Source organism: Nelumbo nucifera, chromosome 6 (assembly GCF_055504915.1).
Source record: "Nelumbo nucifera cultivar China Antique chromosome 6, China Antique-T2T, whole genome shotgun sequence".
Lineage (NCBI taxonomy): Eukaryota > Viridiplantae > Streptophyta > Magnoliopsida > Proteales > Nelumbonaceae > Nelumbo > Nelumbo nucifera.
This window is the reverse complement of record NC_142654.1, coordinates 3,628,925-3,650,820: the sequence shown is the minus strand read 5'-3', so window position 1 is coordinate 3,650,820 and position 21,896 is coordinate 3,628,925. Positions and strand designations below refer to the sequence as shown.

At 39.2% G+C, this 21,896-nt stretch overlaps 1 protein-coding gene across 1 annotated transcript in view; it reads left to right on the top strand.

The window, feature by feature from the left end:
- Window positions 1–21,896, top strand: part of LOC104590399 (AGC (cAMP-dependent, cGMP-dependent and protein kinase C) kinase family protein) — a 52,221-nt gene that overhangs the window by 25,253 nt on the left and 5,072 nt on the right. Inside the window, exons 6-11 of the mRNA XM_010249067.3 lie at window positions 7,132–7,211; window positions 9,657–9,741; window positions 15,825–15,956; window positions 16,048–16,161; window positions 16,399–16,446; window positions 18,962–19,046. Of these exons, the coding sequence (XP_010247369.1) occupies window positions 7,132–7,211; window positions 9,657–9,741; window positions 15,825–15,956; window positions 16,048–16,161; window positions 16,399–16,446; window positions 18,962–19,046 (544 nt within the window). The remainder of the gene's footprint in view (window positions 1–7,131; window positions 7,212–9,656; window positions 9,742–15,824; window positions 15,957–16,047; window positions 16,162–16,398; window positions 16,447–18,961; window positions 19,047–21,896) is intronic.

Sequence of the window (21,896 nt, the reverse complement as noted above, 5' to 3'; positions counted from 1 at the left end):
TTTTGTGTAAAAAAGAGGATACAAACAAAAAGTTTGTTGCCATGGCAAATAGTAGGAGGGACCCTTCATTGGTAGCAGAGGGGACAAAAGGAAAATGGGATAGAATGCTAGTGGTTGAAGCTGGAGGGGTGGTGACAGACTTGTGGAAAGTTGCAGAAATGTTGAAGAGCAAGATGGAGCTAAGAAGCACCTTCATTGTGACCCTGTTCGATCCTGCTAAGGCAGTATTGGACCCTCTTGAAAACCAGGTAAATGTTAGAGCCCTAAGTATCCAAGATGATTTGGGAACCTTCTCAGTTTTTAAATGTCGTTTTCATCAAATTCAAAAGTGTTCTCAGTGGAAGATAATGTAATTGTTCGAGTGCTTGGGTTGCCATTCCATCTCCGGAATCAAAAAACAGCAAACTCAATTGCTTTGTTGTGTGGAGCTCGCCTTGATGGTGTTTGTTGGGGAGACCTGTGAAGTGCAGCCATTCTACTAGGTGGTGTAAAACCAGAAGATATACCGAGGAAGGTGAATGTAGCTGTGGAGGGTTTGTTCTTCCCAGTGTGGTTACTGTCCTCCATTGAAGCTACCCCATGGAGAGAAGCAAGGCAGGAGGAAGACGAAGTGGTGGAGGAGCTGCAGCTACGTGGCAGCCTGAAAGTGGCTGTAAAAAAGAAACAAGGAGTTTTCACAAGAATGGAAGCACAGCCTTTAGGCAGGCCAAAAGACTCGGATCAGGAGACCATTAGAAATGTTAGACGTGTTACACAAGGCAACGGTGGGAAAACCAAAGTTTCTTTTGCTCAGGCAGTTGCTTGTGGACCTAAGCAATTTACTCCAGTGGAGAGAAATGGTTCGAGTGCAATACGGGAGGAGGGAGGTGATTCATCGGGTCGGGTAGAGGTATTGGTAGCCTCAAGAATATGCACGGGGGTCCAACCAGCAAGCCCATCTCTAAATTGTAATTCTGGGCCCAGTAGGCCCGAAAAGTTAAGTGGGCTATGCTTAAAAAACCCAAGAGTGAGGGGGGTGCGTGACAACTAAAAGGAGCACGTGACAAGGTTGTCTCCTCAAGTAGACAGTAAAATCCGTATACCATTGTCTTCCTCAAGCCCTTTCTCTCATTCGAACAGTTTAGCGAAGGTCTCCAACTCGTTACAGTGGAGACCCTCGAAGAAGATGCCGCATAAGGAACAGGAACGCCGTAACCCCAGGAGTGTGAAGAGCAGTGAGGTTTTCGACTCTGATTTGGAAAGATTAACAGACAATGAAGAACTTTATGATTCCGATTCAGATTTGGGAGAAGCCATTAGCTTGGGAAGTATCGACCTCCAAAAACCAAGAGATATACTGGAAGAGGGTAGCCTAAACACTAAACTGTTATTCCTAGAGGAGGAGACGGATTCACAAGATTCTGGTAATATCAAAACGCGAAGAAGAGTGAGCCTTAGCAGTAGAGAACAGATCTTTCCCAAACTGGGTATGCTATACAAAAGACAGGTGGAGTTGGGAACACTTAAAGAGGTAAGGTAGAGTGCATCCCACCAATAAATGAGTCCATTCCATATGTGCAGCCTAGTTAGGACATCAGGCCAAAGAGACATGTATCAAACTTGGAGCCTTACCTAAGGATTCACACAGAGGGAAAGAGAAGTGAAGTTTCTATGACTGTAGAGGGTGAGGAAGTATTGGTTGTACCTAGTCTGCTTCCACGGCTGAGTCCGAAAAAGGGGAAGGGCCTAGTCCTGACTCCAAGAATTGATACCCAGCAGCCGGTCCACATGCAACCATCTATGCTAATTCCAGGTAAGCCTGTCCATTTGGTTTTAGATACTAACTTGGGTTCTCTGCCTGTAACAGATGTCCTGGAATCCCAACTAGACCAACCAACTGGTAGCAAGGAAGTGGCGATTGATAATGATGGAGTCCGATTAGAGAAGGGAGTTGGGTTGTTAGAAAGGAAACAAGAGGAGTTAGAATGGATTTGGGAGCAGATTTGTGCCCTGCTGGAGGAATATAGACAGAAGGAGAAAATGATAGAGGTGGCTCCAAAAAACCCTGAATCAGAGGCAAGAACCAATAGATTGGGGCAGGAGTTAGGAAATAAAGGGCAGAATAGGAAGTCAGTGGGAAATAAGGGTAGGAAAAAGAAGAAAAAGTCTGAAGTAGAGAGACTAATAATGGACATTGAAGGGGATATCGAATTCAGTGGCAGAGGGGAAAGAAAGAAGGGTTCTAAATGAAGGAACACTATATTGGAGGGCTAAATTCTTGAAAGGTAATGAAGATAATAAGCTGGAATGTAAGGGGTTTGGGTAGTGCCAGAAAAAGGAGATCGATTAAGGAGCTACTTAGGAGAGAAAGACCTGATGTTGTGATGTTGCAGGAGACAAAATTAGTTGAACTGGATAGAAGGTGGGTCTGGGAGATCTGGAAAATAAAGAGGGGTAAGATGGTGCTCAGCTCCGTCGTGGGGAGCCTTGGGGGGAATAGTAACTTTGTGGAGGGAGGACTTCGTAGAACCAGTAGAAGAGCTAATAGGAAACTTCACCGTATCCCTAAAATTCAGAATGGTGGAAGATGGGTTTATTTGGGTGCTAACAAATGTGTATGGTCCAAATAATCACAGAGAGAGGAATGAGTTATGATAGGAGCTTCATGGAATTCAAGGTTTGTGGGAAGGTCCTTGGTGTTTGGGGGGGGGGTGATTTTAATGCAATAAGATTCACAAATGAGTCAAATAATCCTAGGTAGGCCATTACAACTAGTATGAGGAAGTTCAATCACTTCATAATTCCAAGAAAACCTAACCTGCTCAAAGCTTGATAGATTCCTATTTAATGAGGGTTGGGAGAGCCACTGGAGAGGTTTGGTGGCTAAGGCCCTACCTAGGATAACCTCTGATCACTACCCTATAGAAGTAGGACGAGAACCTCTTGGTAATGGACCTAAACCATTCAGGTTTGAAAATATGTGGCTGACACACCTAGATTTCTTGCCTAAGGTTAAGGAATGGTGGAGTGAAGAGATGAGAGAAGTGAAACGGGATGGGATTAGATTTCACAAAAAATTAAAAAGGTTGAGAGGCAAAATAAAAGAATGGAATAAGGATCAATTTGGAAGAGTGGAGGAGGTAAAAGCTAGATTATTGGTTCCGATTGAGGAGTTAGATGCAAAAGAATCCCAAGGGATGATGGATGACCAAGACAGAGGAATGAGGAGGAAACTGAAAAAGGAGTTAGAGGAGACTTTGAGGGAGGAGATCTCTTGGAGACAAAAATCCAGACATAAGTGGATCAAGGAAGGGGATGGGAATACCAAATTCTTTCATGCTTTGGATAATGGGAGAAGGAGGAAAAATTTGATACTAAAGCTTGAGGTTGATGGTGTGGAGATAACCTCTCAAGAGGAGATTGCTAGTAGGATTGTGGATCACTTCAAATCCATCTTTCAAAGACCCTTAGAGAATCGGTTAATAGTAGGGGAGGAGAATTGGCCAACTTTGAACCAAACAGATAAGGGATGGCTGGAAAGAATGATTGAGGAAGAGGAAATTAAACAAGCTGTTTTTTCTATGGATAGGGCTAAGGCACCGAGTCCTGACGGATTTACAATGGCATTTTATCAGGACTGTTGGGACATAGTCAAAGAAGACTTAATTGGAGTATTTAGAGAATTTGAGGATAAACATTTTGTGAGTCTTGGAATCAATGCCACCTTTATAGCCTTAATTCTCAAAAAGAATGATGCCAGATACCCCAAAGATTTTCGGCCAGTTAGCCTGGTGACAAGCATCTATAGGATTCTGGCAAAAGTGCTCTCTAGGAGGATCAAAGCAGTTCTCCCCTCTCTCATTAGCCAAGCAGATGGAGCCTTTATACAGGATAGACAAATTACAGATCAGATCCTTATTGCAAACGAGAGTGTGGAAGAGATAAGGAGATCGGGCAGGAAAGGATTTGTTTGCAAACTGGACTTGGAGAAAGCCTATGACTTAGTGGATTGGAGTTTCCTACTGGAGATGTCAAGAAGACGTGGATTTGGGGATAAATGGTGTAATTGGATTAGAGGATGCTTAAACTCTTGTCGTTATTCAGTGTTGGTGAATGGGGTGGTTAAGGACTTTTTTCCAGCCAATAGAGGCTTAAGACAAGGGGATCCACTCTCCCCTTTCCTCTTTACACTTGTTGTTGATGTCTTTAGTAGGATGATCTCCAAAGCAGATGAGGAGGGCCAAATAAAGGGATGGAGAATAGGGAGCAGAGGCATTCCAGTAACTCACCTTCAGTTTGCTGATGATATTGTAATTTTCTGTGAAGGGAATGAGTTGAGCAAAGTGGAGAACCTTAAGATTTTAATAAGTACTTTGAGAGGGTCTCCAACTTGAAGGTAAATTTTGATAAAAGTTGTGTGGCTGGAATAAACTTGTTGAATAGGGAGATTGAATCCATTGCAGAATGCTTAGGTTGCAATATTTCTTCTTGGCCTTTGACATACTTAGGGCTACCCTTAGGAGCCAACCCTAAAGAAAGTAGTTTTTGGGCCCCTATTGTGGAGAAATTTGATAAGTGCTTGGCGGCTTGGAAAAAGAATTACATTTCAATAGGGGGTAGGCTGACTTTAATTAAGGCTACACTTGCCAACCTTCCAACCTACTTCCTTTCAGTGTGCAGGGTTCCTCCAAAGGAGGCTAAGAAACTGGAGAAGAGAATGAGGGACTTTCTATGGGAACCAAGAGAGGTGAAAAAAGATCACTTGATCAAATGGGAGATAGTTAACAAACCAAAGGAAGAAGGGGGTTTAGGGATAGGGAACTTAGTGCTGAAGAATGTAGCCCTTCTAGGGAAGTGGCTATGGAGATGGCCCCGAGAGAGAGAGAGAGAGAGAGAGATTATGGCATGAGGTGGTGGCAAGCATTCATGGTTGTGTAGGAAATGGTTGGGATTCCAGGATATCTCACCGAGCTACCCTTACTACACCTTGGAAGGCTATACATGGTATTCTCCCTCGCTTCCTCAGATTCATCAGGTATGATGCTTGTTCTGGTAATGCTATTCTGTTCTGGGAGGATATTTGGGTGGGTACTCAACCCCTCAAAGATTGTTTCCCCTCGCTCTATTCCCTTCCCTTCACAAACATGAGCTAATCGCAACTTTTCTCCCGAGCCCGTTAAACCCCTTATCTTTAAACTAGGACTTTGGGTTTCATAGAGGATTAAGGGATGGTGAGTCGAGTTGTGTTATTGAGCTAATTCATTTACTAGAATCTGTTTGCTTGGACCCCACTTCTTATGATCAAAGGGTTTGGGCTCCTCTTCCAAAAGGTACTTTTAGTTGCTTTTCTTTTCTAAAATCCCTCAGTTCTAACCTCATTTCCCAAGGATTCCCTATCAAAGAAGTCTGGGCGCGACCTATTCCCCCAAAAATTGTTGTATTCTGCTGGGAAGTCTTCTATGGGAAAATCAATACTTTGGAAAACTTACAGAAAGAGAGACCCTCGCTTTGTCTTTCCCCAAATTGGTGTTCCTTGTGTAAGGCCGAGAATGAGGACTGTTTCCATTTGCTGATCTCCTGTTCCTTTGCTACAGCTATATAGAGGTGGAGCCTTTGTTTATTTGGAGGTAGGTGGACTATGCCTTCTGATTTAAGCTTGTTATTCAACCCATCTGTCTTTGTTTGGCACACTAGAAGAGGTAAGGTCATGTGGAAATGTGTCAGGGCAGCCACTCTGTGGACTCTTTGGGAGGAAAGGAATGCAAGAATTTTCTTAGAGAAGGAAAGAGGGTTAGATGAAATGAAGGATTGTATCCTAACAAGAGCAATCCATTGGCTGAAAACTGTGGATATCATTGATGACTTGTGGAGGAATTGGCTAGTAATAGCTAACACTTCAACAAAGAAGGATAGAATTCTGTCAGAATGGGTTCCGCCTTTGGAAGGTGTCATCAAGCTGAACTTTGATGGAAGCAGCCAAGGCAACCCCCAGCCTTCAGGTATAGGGGGTATCCTGAGAAATAAGGACAGCAACATAATTTCCCTATTCTCAGGACCGGTGGGAGTGGGGGATTCCACAAGGGTAGAAATCCTTGCTGCAGTACAAGGAATTCAGATTTCCAACCAGCTTGGGGTGGAGCATCTCCTAGTTGAAGGGGACTCTTAGGTGGTAACAAGGTGGCTCCTAAACTTGGATACCACCATTTGGGGCTACAAAGATCTCATCAAAAAAGTAAAGTGGTTAACCAGCAATATGAGAGTTGAGGTAAAATGGGTTAGTAGGTCTGCTAATTCTTTGGCTGATGCTTTAGCCAAACAGGGGGTTTCTAGGGAAGATCTTTTTTGTGCTTCTTTGTAAGTTGTTATTAATTTGGAAATCTGTACTTAACTAGCCCGGAGAAGTTGCAACTCGTGCCTTTCTTTGGGGACTTTGTACTATTGTCTATTGCTGATTAATAAAATTATTTCAGTTATCAAAAAAAAAAAAATCTTTGTTGGCAAGCTCATCTTAGCTACAAGCCTAAAATCAGATTTGAACATGTTGTTTCTTGTTTGCCCGGCAGTCTGTCCCATATCTCAATGTTGTTCTTATAGCTGTCTCGTAAAAATTTCCTATACCAGTCAAACAACACACCAGATTCACTTTACTCCAACCATCTTGCTCTAATTCTATGGGCAATCTTCTATTTCTTTCCCATCATAGATGATTGGTCAAAGATAAAGTGGTTAGTTTTGGGGTATATCTTGATCATCAATCTTAGACTTCTTAGTTGCAAATTGATTATCAGGATTCAGTAGATGCACCTGATCATTCGTACTAATTAAGAGTTTGTTGATCTTTTTCCTAACACAAATGGAGATTTTTACTTCTTTGCCCTGGATTGTGATATCATCAAAGGACCATTATGACTTGAGAAAGAACAAGCATTTGTTATGGTACAACTCCAAATATACCAGTTCAACTCCGACAATATCTCCTTGCTTCTTTGTACAATAAATATAATACATGCATATCCATCTATCTATCTATCAACTTATTTTCAGTATTATGCAGCAGTTACTGAGCATCCTTTTACTTGATGATAGAGGAGTTATTAAGCTTTCAGATGCACTTTTTATAATACCAAGAGGCTTTTGCTTTTGTATTTTCAGGCATTTTCAACAGTTGGCACACCAGACTATATTGCTCCCGAAGTACTGTTGAAGAAAGGCTATGGAATGGAGTGTGATTGGTTCGTTTATTGAAAATACCAGTGTTGGTTCAAGTTATTATTATTATCTTCAGTATCTATTACTTTTTTATGAGTAACTGTAAAAAGTTGTGATTTGAACAAAAGAACATTATATATACAATGTATCATGCCTCCCAAATATAGGCTAGTGATTACTACCCATCCTTCCCCAAAAAATTATGTATTACAGTGCAGCCCAGAATAACTACTTTATGTTTACCCTTTGTTTGGCAAGTCCATTGGCCAAACCATTTTCTGATCTCCTTACCCAAAAAACGTTTGACACTATTTCCTTGCTAAATGTCTGGTTTCCTTCATTATGAAACTATATCTCCACAAGCCTTGACTATTGCCAGCCATTCTACCACCACTTTAGAACCTCCCTCTATCACCACACCTCTTAGGTTTAATTCTCTAGCCTCCAATGCTTGCAATACTGCCAACATTTCTGCCCTTATTGAGCTCCTGCAACCAGCTGGACCTGAGAACATCACTATATGACAGTATAACACCATGTGCATTTCTTAATCCCCCTACGCTTGATGTAGCAAAAAAACAAAATCCCCTATGCTTGAAGCATCTGGGTTACCAATACAGCACCCGTCAAAGTTAAGCTTTATGATCTAAGAGGAATCCACTGCATTTGTCTCAAACTTTGTACATACAAAATCCCAGGCACATCGTGTCATCCTCTACATATATCATCCATGAGGAAGTGGCAACCAATTTCATGGTTTTAACCCAATATATCACTTTGACCATAATGCTCTCTATGATGTTTTCTTTACTTCTATCTTTCCCTCCAAAACTTTTTGATGATTTTTTTAAAGAATCTTTCCCTTTAAAAGATCATTGCATTTCTTTCCGCCAAGGAGGGTATAAATAGAAATCAATTATTTTGGGAGTAGGAATGGCAACGGGGCGGGGCACCCCCTCCCCGTCCCCGCCTTGAAGTCACAACACCTTGCCTCGTACCCGCCCCGTCCCCGGTGGCGGGGTGGGGCATCCATTCCCCATCGGGGACGGGGAATCCCCGAATTTTCCCCGCTCCAAGGCAATTACTTAAAAATTATCTATTTTATGGACAATTTATACATAGGATATAGGAATTTGGGGGTATTTTAGAATTGAGTTATAATACTTTAGGGGTAATTCAAAAATAAAATTATGGGATCCTAGGATTTTAAAAAATTTAGGGAAAACTTAGAGATATTTTAAATATCAATATTAAACCTAGAGATATTTTACTAATTTACCTTTGGGTTCGGGGCGAGTTCGGGGAATTATATACAAAACCTGTCCCTCTCCATACCCGGTTCGGGGAAAAATTATTTTCCCCGTCCCCGCCCCGTCCTTGTTTAGGGTTGGGGAAAACCCGCCCCATTCAGGGTGGGGCGGGGCCCCGGTTTTACGGGGGAAATTGCCATCCCTATTTGGGAGTAATGATATGGAATGTATAAATTGGGGTAATGTTTACCACAAAGCTCCTGTGTATGTAAAACAAATTTGCAATTCTATTAGCTTTGGGCTGAATGGCAGTTGTATATATTTACACTTTATTTTAATTACTAAAATTTAAAGTAACCAATTAAAAAAAATGCTACCCTTGTGTACCACCACATTATTTTCCCTCTTCTTCTAGGCAACTGAAGAAAGCTGAACTGAATAAACTTACTACATCCTTTAGAGAGATCCATCTGCACCCAAAAAGAGAAGAGAACCATTGCCAAATACAAATACCAAAAGGGCAGGAAATTGATAAATGCATATTTAGATTAGGAAACCTTGGATTTTGGGGTCTGCTCTGTGCATCTCATTTAAATGGGCCCAAAGATGAGTACTCAGAAGGTGTATAATGCATTTGCAGGGGATGGGACAAACAGGGATAATTTGTATCGATAAGCTACAATTGAAAGATACCCTGTGTATAGTTTTATCTGCTTTCCGAGGTGTAGTAACTGGGGCTAATTTAAGGTCAGCTGAGGCTTATTTCTTAGCATTGTCTATGTTGTTTTTCTGCGTACTGTCTTATGATTCAAAAACACTATTTGATGTCTTACTGATCAAAACAATAAATAAACCTCTTTTTGATCTTGTTTTCAGCCCCAAAAAATCAGTAGTCAGTGATCACTTGTTAGATATCTGTAGGTGGAATTTTATCCAAGGACTAGGATACAGATCCCTAGTCTCTTTGGATGTTGTGTTATCATTCTTCTGTACAAGCTAAAAATTTAGTCAGCTAGTATTTAATTTCCAAAAATAAAGGAATTGGCTAGTACTTTAGGCATAAATAACTGGACCTATTATTTGTTTTTGTTTTAATTTGGTTGCCTGATCATGTAGTTTCTGCGGTATCTATGTAGAAATAACTTGTTCTTGAAAAACATGGGAAAGTTTACAGCAATTTCCATTTTTATGTACTCTTATGCAGTGGACTGACTGCAGGTGGTCACTAGGTGCAATAATGTATGAGATGCTTGTTGGTTATCCTCCATTTTATGCTGATGACCCAATAACCACTTGCAGGAAGGTAAAAACATGGAGCGGATTCTTTTGATATTGTATTTAACCATTGTATTTTGAAGATGAGATCTATGCATGTTTTTAAAAGGCTTACAGGTTTTGCCTCAAGGTTTAAACCTCATAACTTTGGTTCGAGGCTTAAGTCTTTGTCAGAAAGAAGCATAAGCCTCAAAAACCTGTTACAATTGAGTTATTTGATTTGATACCGAAAAAAAAAAGATTGTTTTATGTTTTTTTCAAAGTTTAAAGCATATGGGAAGGTCACTTGGGTAATTGTGGGACAAATAAAAAGATTAGAATGAAAAGCCAATGGAACAAACAGATTTCCTAGTTTCTCTTCGGGTTTTAGAAGAGTTCAGTGCAACAAGGGCCAAAAAAGAACCTTCATCATTCTCTCTTCATTCTTGGTCAAATCAAGTGGACTTTTTTTTCTAATTATTCTATACTTTCTGGTGACTAGAAATTTAGCATCCTAATTTTGTTTGTTTTGTTTATTTTTTCTGTTTCCTCCACAAGAAAATACTATCTACCCAATTTTTACCTCTCAATTCTCTTCCTGATGGATTTCTTTTTTCTATTGTTTTTTTTTTTTTTATTTTGCATAGATTAAACCAACTAAATTGTTCTCTTTCTTTCTAAAATGCAAGCAAGATTCTCCTTTGACTACTGTGTGTGTAATGGAAAATTTACAATACAAATTCAGCAGCTTAATTTGGACAAGCAAGAGCATTAGCAGATGTGTTGTTAGATTTTCTTCCCTCTAGTTATCTTTTTTCTTATTGTTATGATCTTAGACATTGTTAGATTTAGTCGTAAGGTCATTTAATGGAAAACGTTGGTATCTTTTATTGTTGTTGTTCTATCATCATCATCTTAGACATGGTTAGGTCATCATAGAATCTTGGGTGGAGAAACAACAATCTTTAGACCCCAAAGCAACTTTACTGGTCTACAGACAATTAGTGAAAAAAAATGGCCATGAGAGTTGATTGCTTTAACATGATGAAAGTAGCCATATGACTGTTTCCCCAACTCTTTGTTTTTCTTCTCTTGTAATGGTTTATTGGACCTTGGTCCTTGTAGCATATGAATAAATATGTCAATTTCTGGCCGTGTTTTATCTGAAGGAATTCTACATAAATTGGGCACGGAGACAAAGAAGATTCATGTACAAGTCTAACAAGCATGAGAATACGATTTTGAGTCTGATGGCAACTACTTTGTGCGATAACATCAAGGGTTAGATCCGTATCTAGTCCAACCTTTCAAGACCCTGGATAGGTGGGGTTAAGTTTGTCTAATGGGAATCTGAAATTTCAATTGTGTATAGTCTCCTTCACATTCTTGATGAGGTGTTTCTGAATCCCTCTCAACTCTGACTCTAGTTTTTGGACTCCCTTCTCTTCTGGCCTCTTCTCTTGTGCCTCCTAGAGTTGGTGTAGACTAATTTTCTCCTAGAGTTGGTGCTTTCTTCTGGGATGTCTTCTATTGGAAGGTTAACATTTCTGACCTACTACAGAAAAAGAGACCTAAGTGTTGCCCTTCTTACTTGTAGTGTATACTTTGCAAAGCTAATGGTGGGACATGCTATCACTTGCTAATCTCCTGTCCTTTTGTTTCTTATATTTGGGATTGGTTTCTTTCCCTATTTGGTTGCGGGTGGATGACTCCTTCTAACATGTTAGATCTTTTTGCACCCTTAGTTTTCAGCCGGCCAAAGAAGTGGGCAAGGATCATGTGCAAATGTACTAAAGCTGCAATAATGTGGATAGTATGGGAGGAAAGAAATTCTCGAATTTTCAAAGAGAAACAAAGAACTCTAGAAGCAATAGTAGAATCCATCACTATTAGAGTGGCCCATTGGGCGCCCTTGGAGAGTTTGTCAACTATTTCAATATAGTGCATCATGAGGAAGTGGAGAGAGGTGGCTGGAACTTCTACAAAAAAAAAAAAAAAAAGAAAAGAAAAAAGACTGGCATATTTAGGGATGTGAAAGGGCTTATAGCCTTATAGTGGCATTATTTTCAGCACCTATTGGAGTGAGTGATTCTCTAAGGGTGGAGGTCATGGTTGTTATGGAAGGGGTCCCCAAAGGGAAAGAATGACTAATTGTGGAGGGAAATTGAAAGTTGGTGATGGATTGGCTACAGAATGGGGAGGCAGCATTTTGGCAGTATAGAAACAAGCTAAAAAAGCTCTTATGGCTGACTAGAGAAATGAAAGTGAGATTCCAATGCGTTAAAAGGACAGCTAACAGTATGGTTTAGCCAAGAAAGGGCTGGGAGGGAGCATATTTTGTGGGCGCAATTGTAAAATAAAGTTTGATTAAGGTGATAAAAGCTTTTTTATCTTTCCTATGGATGTATGTAATTTGTACACTTTGGTTCGCTCTAATAAAATGTTTAATTATTGATAAAAAAGGTCTCGTGAGCCTCTTTTATTCTTGGAAAAGGTGAGCTCTGAGCATCCAATTATCACAATGTCACACCCTTTTTGTTGATGAATTTGAGATGGCAAGAACACACCTAGGGATTTCTACCAGGGCCTGTATCTAAATTCTAAAGACAGACAATTCTGGTTAGAAGGGCTGGACGGTGGGCTCTTTGAGCCACTTTTTCCTTTTACCATGCCTTTGTTGTTACACATGAGCACTTCTGTGTGAAGATATGAGCTTATCATTTGCTAATCTCCTGATCCTTTTTTTTTTTTGTTGGATTTTGGGAGCACATCTCTTCTCCCTTCTCCAAAGAGAATGGGAAAGTTCATGTAAAATGTGTGGGAAGGCATTTATGGTTGGTGTTGGAAGAGCAGAATGCAAGAATTTTTTTTTTAGAAAAGGTAAAGTACGATTGTATTAATAATAGGTCCTGTGTACATTGAGTAGATGTACAAAAGAAGGCCATCCTCAAAAAAGTATGATCAGAAATACTATCTTTAAAAGCAGTATGTATAGACATCCAACTTTTCAAAACCTCTATTGCCAAGTTAATGACCTTCGCTTCAGTAGAAGATTTTTTTTTTCAAAAATCCTATTGTTCCTTTCTGACCACGCAGCCCACAGCACTGCCAAAGGGATGGAATTCCAGCATAATTTTCCTTTTTAAGACATTCCCTGAATATGCCATTCCTCAAACAGAGCTCTAACTGAGGCTGGCATAAACCAACTTAGATTCAGAGATTTGAAGAAGTGAGACCAAACTGCAGAACTAAACTTGCAGTGAAGGAAGAGGTGCCCGGATGATTCTACTTGCTCATTGCAAAAACAGCACCTCCAATCTGGCAAAAAGAAACCTTTTTTCAGCAGCATTTCTTTGGACAAACACTTGTCCAGAACTGTCACCCATACAAAAAACTTGACTTTTAGAGAAGCCAAACTCTCCCAAATTGCATTTGACTAGGGAAAGGGGCTTCAGATCTCCCCACTACAAAATTGTAGAAAGATTTGACTGAGTATTCTCCTGATTTTGACCATTTCCAAACTCTTGAGTCTTGCATCTGGACATTTAGTTGTTGGTCTTGTAACAGATTAAGAAACTCTGCCACCTGCTGGATTTCCCAGTCATTAAAACTTCTCCTAAAGAGAGGAACCCAAACTAGTCTGCCTTCCTGAAACAAGAAAGAATCAGCCACTAAAGCCTCCTTATCTACAGCAATATTATACAAGGCCAGGAACAACTCTTTTAGAGTGCAGTCACCAGCCCACTGGTCTGACCAGAACCTGGTTTTTCTTCCATTTCCCACTTTAAATTTGGTGCACCTACTGAACTGCCTATAAGCTTTACAAATTACTTTCCACACCCCACAACTGTAAGTACTGAGGGGAATAACAGCATCCCACCCATTGTTCCTTGAGCCATATTTCTCCTCAATCACCTTCCTCCACAGTTTGTTTGGTTCAGTTGAGAACCTCCACAACCAGCTTCCCAATAGGGAAAGGTTGAAAAGCTTTAGGTTTCTTATTCCCAACCCCCCCCCCCCAATGATTGGGGCTTGCAGATATGTTCCCAGCTCACCAAATGGTACTTGTGGTAGTCTTTCCAGCCTTTCCAAAGAAAAGTTTTCATCTTTTTTTTTTTTTCCATTTCCTTCGCTAACTCTGAAGGAATGGGAAAGAGGCTCATAAAGTAAGTTGGGAGACTAGCTAGCACACTTTTGATGAGTGTAATCATGCCTTCCATGAAGCCAATTTACCCACTTTGCATCCCAATAGATTAGCCAAAATATGAATGTTAGGCACTTCTCCCACCGCTAATAGTTCACTTTTTGCTAAATTCACCTTCAGTCCTGAGATTATCTTGAACCAAAATAGTAAGCACTAAACACTTCAGATTAAGGATTTGGTCTTCTGAAGCACTACAGAAAAGGAGTGTGTCTTCTGCATATTGTAGGATGGAGATTTTTGTACCGTTAGGACTTACTTCAAAACCCTCTAAGAGATTCAGATCTGAGGCCCTGCCCACCATCTTGCTGAGACCTTCCATCACCAATAGGAAGAGCAACGGTGATAGAGGATTGCCTTGTCTCAACCCTCTTGAGCTGTTGAAATTTCCTTTTGATGTCCCATTTAGCAAGATTGAGAACCTTGGAGTGGAAATGCAGACTTTTATCCAGTTTCTCCATTTTGAACCAAAATGCATTCTTTCTAACATACATCAGTCTAAAAAAGCCCAATTTACATGATCATAGGCTTTTTCTAAGTCTAATTTGCACACCAGTCCTGAATTTCCGCTTCTTTTCCTAGAGTCAACTCATTGGCTATAAGAATTCCGCCATGAATTTGCTTGTCATAGACAAAAGCCCCTTGGTAGATAGAAATCAAAGAGTCCATGACTCCTCTTAGCCTAGTTGCTAGGATTTTGGCTAAGATTTTATACACACTAATAATCAAACTTATTGGCCTGAAATCTTTCAACTCTTTAGCTCCAGATTTCTTGGGTATTAGAGACAAGAACGTCACATTTAGACTTCTCTCTAGAGCAGCTGACTCATGAAACTCTTCTAGCATCTTCAGCAGATATGGTTTAATTAGCTCCCAGAACCTCTTAAAGAAAAGGATAGAAAACCCATCTGGCCTGGGGGCCTTTTCCCCTTCCAAGCTGCCAATGGCCTCCTTAACCTTCTCTTCAGAAAAGGGTTTTTCTAATTCCAAGGCCTTCTGATCTGAGAGTGAATCAAACTGTAGACCATTCAGCTTTGGTCTCTTCCTACACAGGTCACTGAAGAGATTTTTAAAGTAACTTTCAAAGGCTTCTGCAAATCCTGCGTTGATATCTATTCATGTAGTTCAATAGTTAGAAATGATGGATGAATTCAATGGGTTTAGCATGAATAATATATTAAGGAGATGGGTGGTTTAGGAGGATGAATTACTGAATAGTATGGAGGCAGAACAGGCAAAAGGAGATTGCAGTAAGTTAGGGTAAGGATTGATTACCAAAAAAAAGTTAAGGAGTAAGAGGGAGGGGAGACAGAGAGTGAACCAGTTAAAACTAACTTGTGGGTTAGGCTGGGGCTTTGGTTGTGGGCACCGTCTCTGGGTTTGTGGTTTTCGGTGTTGTTTTTTTTATCAGTAACAACTTAACTCTCCCAAGTGAGAGTACAGAATGTGATTCAGTGTTGATAGGTACTGATATTGGGAACTTGGGATTTATTTCATTGGTTGAATAGTCTTTTTGAGGCTATGGTGTTTCTTTAGGCTCAATTTTTTTGTCTTTCCATTGGGCTACACATATTAAGAGCATCTTTGGAGGTTTTGTTTTGGCTGTGCCCCACTTTTGTGTCATTTGCCCCCACCCCCCCCCCCACCCCACCCAATTTTCATCTTTTTCCCTTCTCTATTATGAATCATTTGCCTCTCTTTTCGATAATTGATTGAACTCATTAAACATTGTTTATTCTGATTATACCAAATTGTAAAATTTATTGATTTTGTACACAAATATGCTCTCTTTTTATTGCATTTTCTACTTCTGTTACAATTTTAATAGTATGTCTGTTCATTGTGTGGTTATAGGCTATCATAACCTATCTTTGTTTTAAGTTGATGAAGAACAATGCTTGCTTGACATAGCGTTGATTGATGATTGCCAGATTGTGCACTGGAGAAATCACTTAAAATTTCCAGATGAGGCAAGGTTGTCACCAGAGGCAAAGGATCTTATTTGTAGGTTACTATGTGATGTTGAACATAGGCTAGGTACAGGAGGGCCTGACCAAATAAAAGTATGGTGTTCAATATATTGTGTTTATTTATTGCTTTTGGTTATTTGTTGGATCATATATTTAACTATTTATTGCATTTTGTGTACTTCAGGCTCATCCTTGGTTCAAAGATGTCGTATGGGACAAACTCTATGAAATGGATGCAGCATTTAAACCAGAGATCAATGGGGAACTTGACACACAAAATTTCATGAAGTTTGATGAAGTACGATGCAACAAAATTCCTCAGTTACCCTTGTTTATGTTGGGTTTTGTAATTTTCCATTTAAACACAGTTACATTACCACATGCTTTCATTATTCTTGTACTATATTTGGATTATGCTAATCTTTTCCTTCATTCTCTTTCATTTTGTGATCTATAAGATGCTTCTCTCATGTTCAATGTGATGTCCATGTAAATTTCTTTACTAATGAGAGAGCTAATGTGGATGTTGTTTTAGGTGGATCCTCCACCACCGGCAAGAACTAGTTCTGGACCCTCTCGTAAGGTATGTAACCACTAACCAGTATAAAAAGGATCGTTCTTTTCTTATCTATGTTTCTACATTTGGGGTACTGCCATTTTGATTTTGATCATACATTTTTTCTGATATTTATAATATCAACCTTCTGATGAATCTATCCATTCTAATCATTAAACTTTAAATGAAGAAAAAAGGGTTGTCAATCAGCTTAAGGAGTTTCAACAGTGTTTTAGTGGAACATTACTAATATGCAAGTATACTGGGCAGATCATAACAGACTGAAAAATATCATGATATTTATGTAACTTAAATGATATTTTGCTATCATTTTTGCTTGAATGGCACATATATGCATACCCATTCTTCTGGACATGATTGGAATGAATTAATACTAGAATAAAAATGATATTAACAAGTCTGGCAGGGAAAATGCCCATAGATGTTGATAAAATTTGTGTCATGATTTACTAAATCTTGATTTTAATAGTGTCAACCCTTTCTGCTCATCATTTGGCATTGACTATGAATTGGGTTGAAGAAAAGGGTGGAATTCTTTACTCTTCTTGTGGTCTTTAGGCTATTAAAGGAGAGAAAGAGAAGTTTTTTTTTAAGAATAAATTGAGAGTGCTCCAAAGAATTTGTAGGATATTTGATCTCTTATCTTAGACTGGATATTGGTCCTAAAACAGCAAGGACATGGGCCAAATTAATGTCAATTAACCTGTGGGATGAGATTATGGGATAGTAATTATTTATGCTTTGCTTTCTTTTTTGGGGAGAGACGGGGCTCAGTTTGTTGATATGTACTTGGTGTATGCCATATTTTAGTTTCAGATGCTACTTATAGTAAGTTGATCCTTCTTTTTGCAATGTTTATGTAATTCCTTACATTATATGTAAATGAAAATCTTTTTTACCTATAAAAAGCTACAGTAAAAATTATAGGCATATAACTTGGATGCTAGACTCCCATTGGATTAAATTGTAATCATCCTCAAATAAGGGAGCATTCACAAGCATATATATTGAAATTGACTAAAAAAAAGTATTAATCATAGATAGCTTGCTCAATTGTACCCTTGGGATGTTTTTTTCTTGGCACTATAGTGGGGTTAGCAGACTTCAAACCTTTTTTTTTTTGATAAGTAAAGAAGAAGTTTTGTTAAAGCATATCAAAAACAAGTGATACAATAAGCTTCCCACATAGAGGCATGAGGTGCAACCTCAAAATACCAAAAAAGTTGCAGATTAGCCCAGAAAAGGTTATCCCTATGCACCCCTTGCTTAATTGACGGTCAGCTAGCCCATTTTCCGTTCTCCTTTCCCATTGAATTTTCAGTGTCATGTTAGCAGGCTTCAAAACCTGAAAGCTTTGCTTCCTTTCCAGTATATATTACTCTAAAAATATGTACATTTTCTCATTTAGGTATGTATTTATTGATTATAAATCTTCTTGTGGTCTTGACTAGAAGTTCTACTTATCATGTCTTATGCATGTTTAATCTAGAAAATTTGGTGGTTGTTGATTGTGAATGGTGATTTAGGTAACCAGAGTCAGTTTATGGCAAACACAGCATTGTATATCATTATATCTAGAGACAGATTTTCTCTGTCAAGTGTTATTTAGGTGATTTTGGTTGTAGAACATGACGTGCATTCTAAGGCCATGTTTGGGAGTGCTTAAGTTAAAAATAAGTGCTTACTGAATAAGTACTTAAGAACAAGTGCTTATTCGAATAAGCACTTATTTGCATTTGGCACCCAACATTTTCATAATAAGCACTTATTTTATATTGGGTGTTGGGTAGTCTTTTTCTCTAATAAGCATTTTTTACTTTTTCCCTTCATTTTCTTTCAAATTTTCAAAATATACCCTTTGAAAGCACTTTTAATAAATTATTTTTATAAAAACACTTTTTATGAAAGTACTTTTATGAAAGCACTTTTACGTAAAAGTGCTTTTGTAAAAATGCTTTCATAAAAGTACTTTCTTAAAAGTGCTTTCATAAAAGTACCTTTATAAAATTCAACTAGGGATAATTTTGGAAGAAAAAAATGATCAAGTGCTTATTATATAAGCACTTAAAAAAAAGCTGGAGATTAGGGGTTAAAAAATAAGCTCTTATTTTTAAAATAAGCACTTATTTCGGACTTATTTCCCAAATACCAATAAGTGCTTAATGGCCCAAATAAGCACTTATTTTTAAGCACTCCCAAACATGGCCTAACTAGAACAGATATAACAACCCGTATAGAGTTGTCACCATTCTTTTTTGCAAAAAATTGATTAATATTATTGTGTAAAGTTATGCCATTTGGTTCTTATATATTCACCGAACTATACTTGTTTTTAATCTTATTTTTCTTGGAATACTGTTACTCTTTTTATGAGTAAAGAAACTTTACTGAGGTAAAATGTACAGATAAAAAGGAGAATGTCCAAGTGTATTTCCCTGTGCTCCAAACATTCTTTCATTCTCAAACTTCTCCCTTCGTTATTGTAGGTTGTCTAATGTGTATTCTGTAATTTTATCAACAGATGCTATTAACTCCTAAAGATTTGAGTTTTGTTGGCTATACATACAAGAACTTCGACGCTCTCAAAGGCCTACATCAATCTCTAGGTATGCAAATTTAATTCCAGCTTCAAGTTATATATGTAATTATGTACATTAGGGGTGCAACTTGGGCGGGCCCAACCCGAGCCCGAACCAGCCCAGCCCGAAATTTTACACTGGCTGGGCTTGGATTTTTGGTCCTTGGGCCCAAGAAATCGGGCTTTCCTATTTTTTCGGGCCGGGCCTGGGCCTTGCCCATAGGTAGCCCAACCCCAACCTGAGCCTGGCCCAACTACACACACACACACACACATATATATATATATATATATATACATATGTTGCATACATATATACATAAATTTATGTATAATTTTAGAGTTGGTTCATTGACCAACCCAAGCCCATCCCGGACCCGAGACCAACCCAAGTTCATCAAATTACAGTGCAGGCTGGGCTCGGGTTGGGAAAATCGGGCTTGACCTTGGGCTTGGTCTGGCCTCGGGCCTTAAGCCCAAATTTTAGGGCCAGGCCCGGGTTGACCATAAACCCAGTCCAACCCGCTTGACTTGCACCCATAATGTACATATAATGTGTACAGCTTGTGATGCTTATTTGCTAAAATGTATGCTATATTGTGAAGTCTACCATCATCGTCATCATTACCTACTTTAGTCCACTAAAATGATATCATTAGCATATTCTGACCATAATCACATGTCACCACTGAGGATATGTTGATTGGTATTTCTAACTCTGGATTCAACCCAGCTAACACCTAGTACTCTGTACAAGATTCTTGTACTGCTAATGGTATATTCCCAAAATGCATGCAGAAGAAAAATATTGCGAGATTGATTTCTCTACATATAGATTGTTGGTGTCCTTCTGAAGTAGAAAAATCCTAGCAGCGTTTTGGACCTGGAATAAGGGTGCAACTTGGTTGGGCCTAACCTGACCCAACCCGACCTAACTAGAGTTTTTTGCATGTGTTGGGCCTGAATTTTTGGGCTACGGGCTGGGCCTGGCCTAAACTTGGGTTAGGCTTGGGTAGCCCATGCCTGACCCAACCCAAGTTGGGGCCTGTGTGAAATTCTGATATAATTTGATCTTTTGCTTATCTTAGCCATTGATTGTGTGGGATTGGGGTTGAGTGAGTGTGGACATTTTGTTGTGAGTCTATAAGAGAGGTCAGTCTTGTATCTCTTATTCCCATAGTGGATGTTTTCCCTCTCTTCCCATGGGTGTAGGCTATCAAGCCAAATCATGTTAAATCTTGGTGCTTTCTCTCTTTCTTCTCTCTATTTTCTTAGTTTACTGTTCTCTTTCCTGCTGGTTGACATATACAATATTCAGTAGGAGGGCTTCAGTGGTGTTGATCTTTAGGTATATGACTCTTACCTCTTTTCAAAGAAAAATCTTTAGGTATATGACTTTGCAACAGAAGGCACTAATTTCAGGAAGAATTGGACAATGCTAAATTGATTTTAAAGGAATACATTATAGAGGGATAAGAGCCCAATAATGAAGTCCTGAAGAAAGAAGCACAAGAGGAAACTCCACTTGGAACAACCGACTAAATCCTACAACCATACCTAGTCAGGTCAAGAAAAAAACATCATACTAGTTGTTTATAGAAGCCAAAATCTCATCAAACTCGTGGTCCCCCATTCCTCTTCTCAGACCTTAGTCCCAAGACAACCCAAGCAGAGAAGCAGAAACACTATCAGACACAGAATAGTTGTTAATGGAAGACAATCAGTTATTTAGAACCCCTCTTTGCTAGACTTAATTGTCTTTATACTTCTTTTGAGCTTTGAATTTGTCACACAGATCAAAAGGGACATAATTAAGAATCAAAGAAAGAATACAACAGAATCAATCAAGAATAAAAACAAGAAAGAAAGAAAAAAAAAAAAAACAGTCTACACAATAGCCTCCTCCCCTTTCTAACACTAACCACCACCTAAAGACGGTAACGCAGAACAGCCATTCTACAAAGGTCTTTTTTTTGTTCAGCAACACAGAAATGATTTCATTAATAATAGAAAGCAAAACTACAACAAGAGGTTGTGGAAAAAAGAAAAACACAGCTTCAGAAAAGCTGACCCAACCAGGAATTACAATTGAGCCCAATACAAACAAGTTCTTTGCACCCATTGCTTGGCTAAACCATCTGCCAGAATGTTGGCAGTTCTCCTAACCCATTTAACTATGATTGTCATGTCTTTTGATAACCATTTAAATCGCCTGAAATCATTCCTTAGATACCATGTCACCCCCTCCCCCTTCTTCAGCTAGTTCACAACAGTTTTTGAATCACCCTCAATGATCAGTCTATCAATATCCAAATCTTTAGCCTTTTCAACCCCATATACTGCAGCCAGTAGCTCTGGTCAAACCACACCACCTTGTTCAGCAGGTCCCAAGTACAAGGCTGTGATATTTCCTTCCTCATCCCTAATGAGACCCCCACCCCCCATGCTTGAGCCTGAGGGGCCCAGATTGCCCACACAACTCCCATCAAAATTCACTTCCAACCACAGATTCGGGGTATCCACTCAACAGTTTTTTGTCTTCTGGATGATGATGCAGCAATTACATCTCAGGCCCTGAAAAAATCCTCAACCTCAAAGTCTGAAAAAAGTTTCTGACTTTTTGCCCAATGTGCCACTCTTAGCGTTATGACTTTTACCAAGGCTTCCTTCTTTCTTTTTCTTCAAAGATTCTTGAGTTGTTTTCCTCTCAAACTGTCCAAAGCACCGCTGCTCTAGTACATCTCCCCAAATTCCTGCCCCTCCTTTTGGTATAGCTAAAAATAGTAGGGCTAAACAATCCTTCCAAACTATCAGGAGAAGATCATCTGCAACTAAAGAGAGAAGAAAACCAATTCAAATAAAGCTGACAAAAGGACAA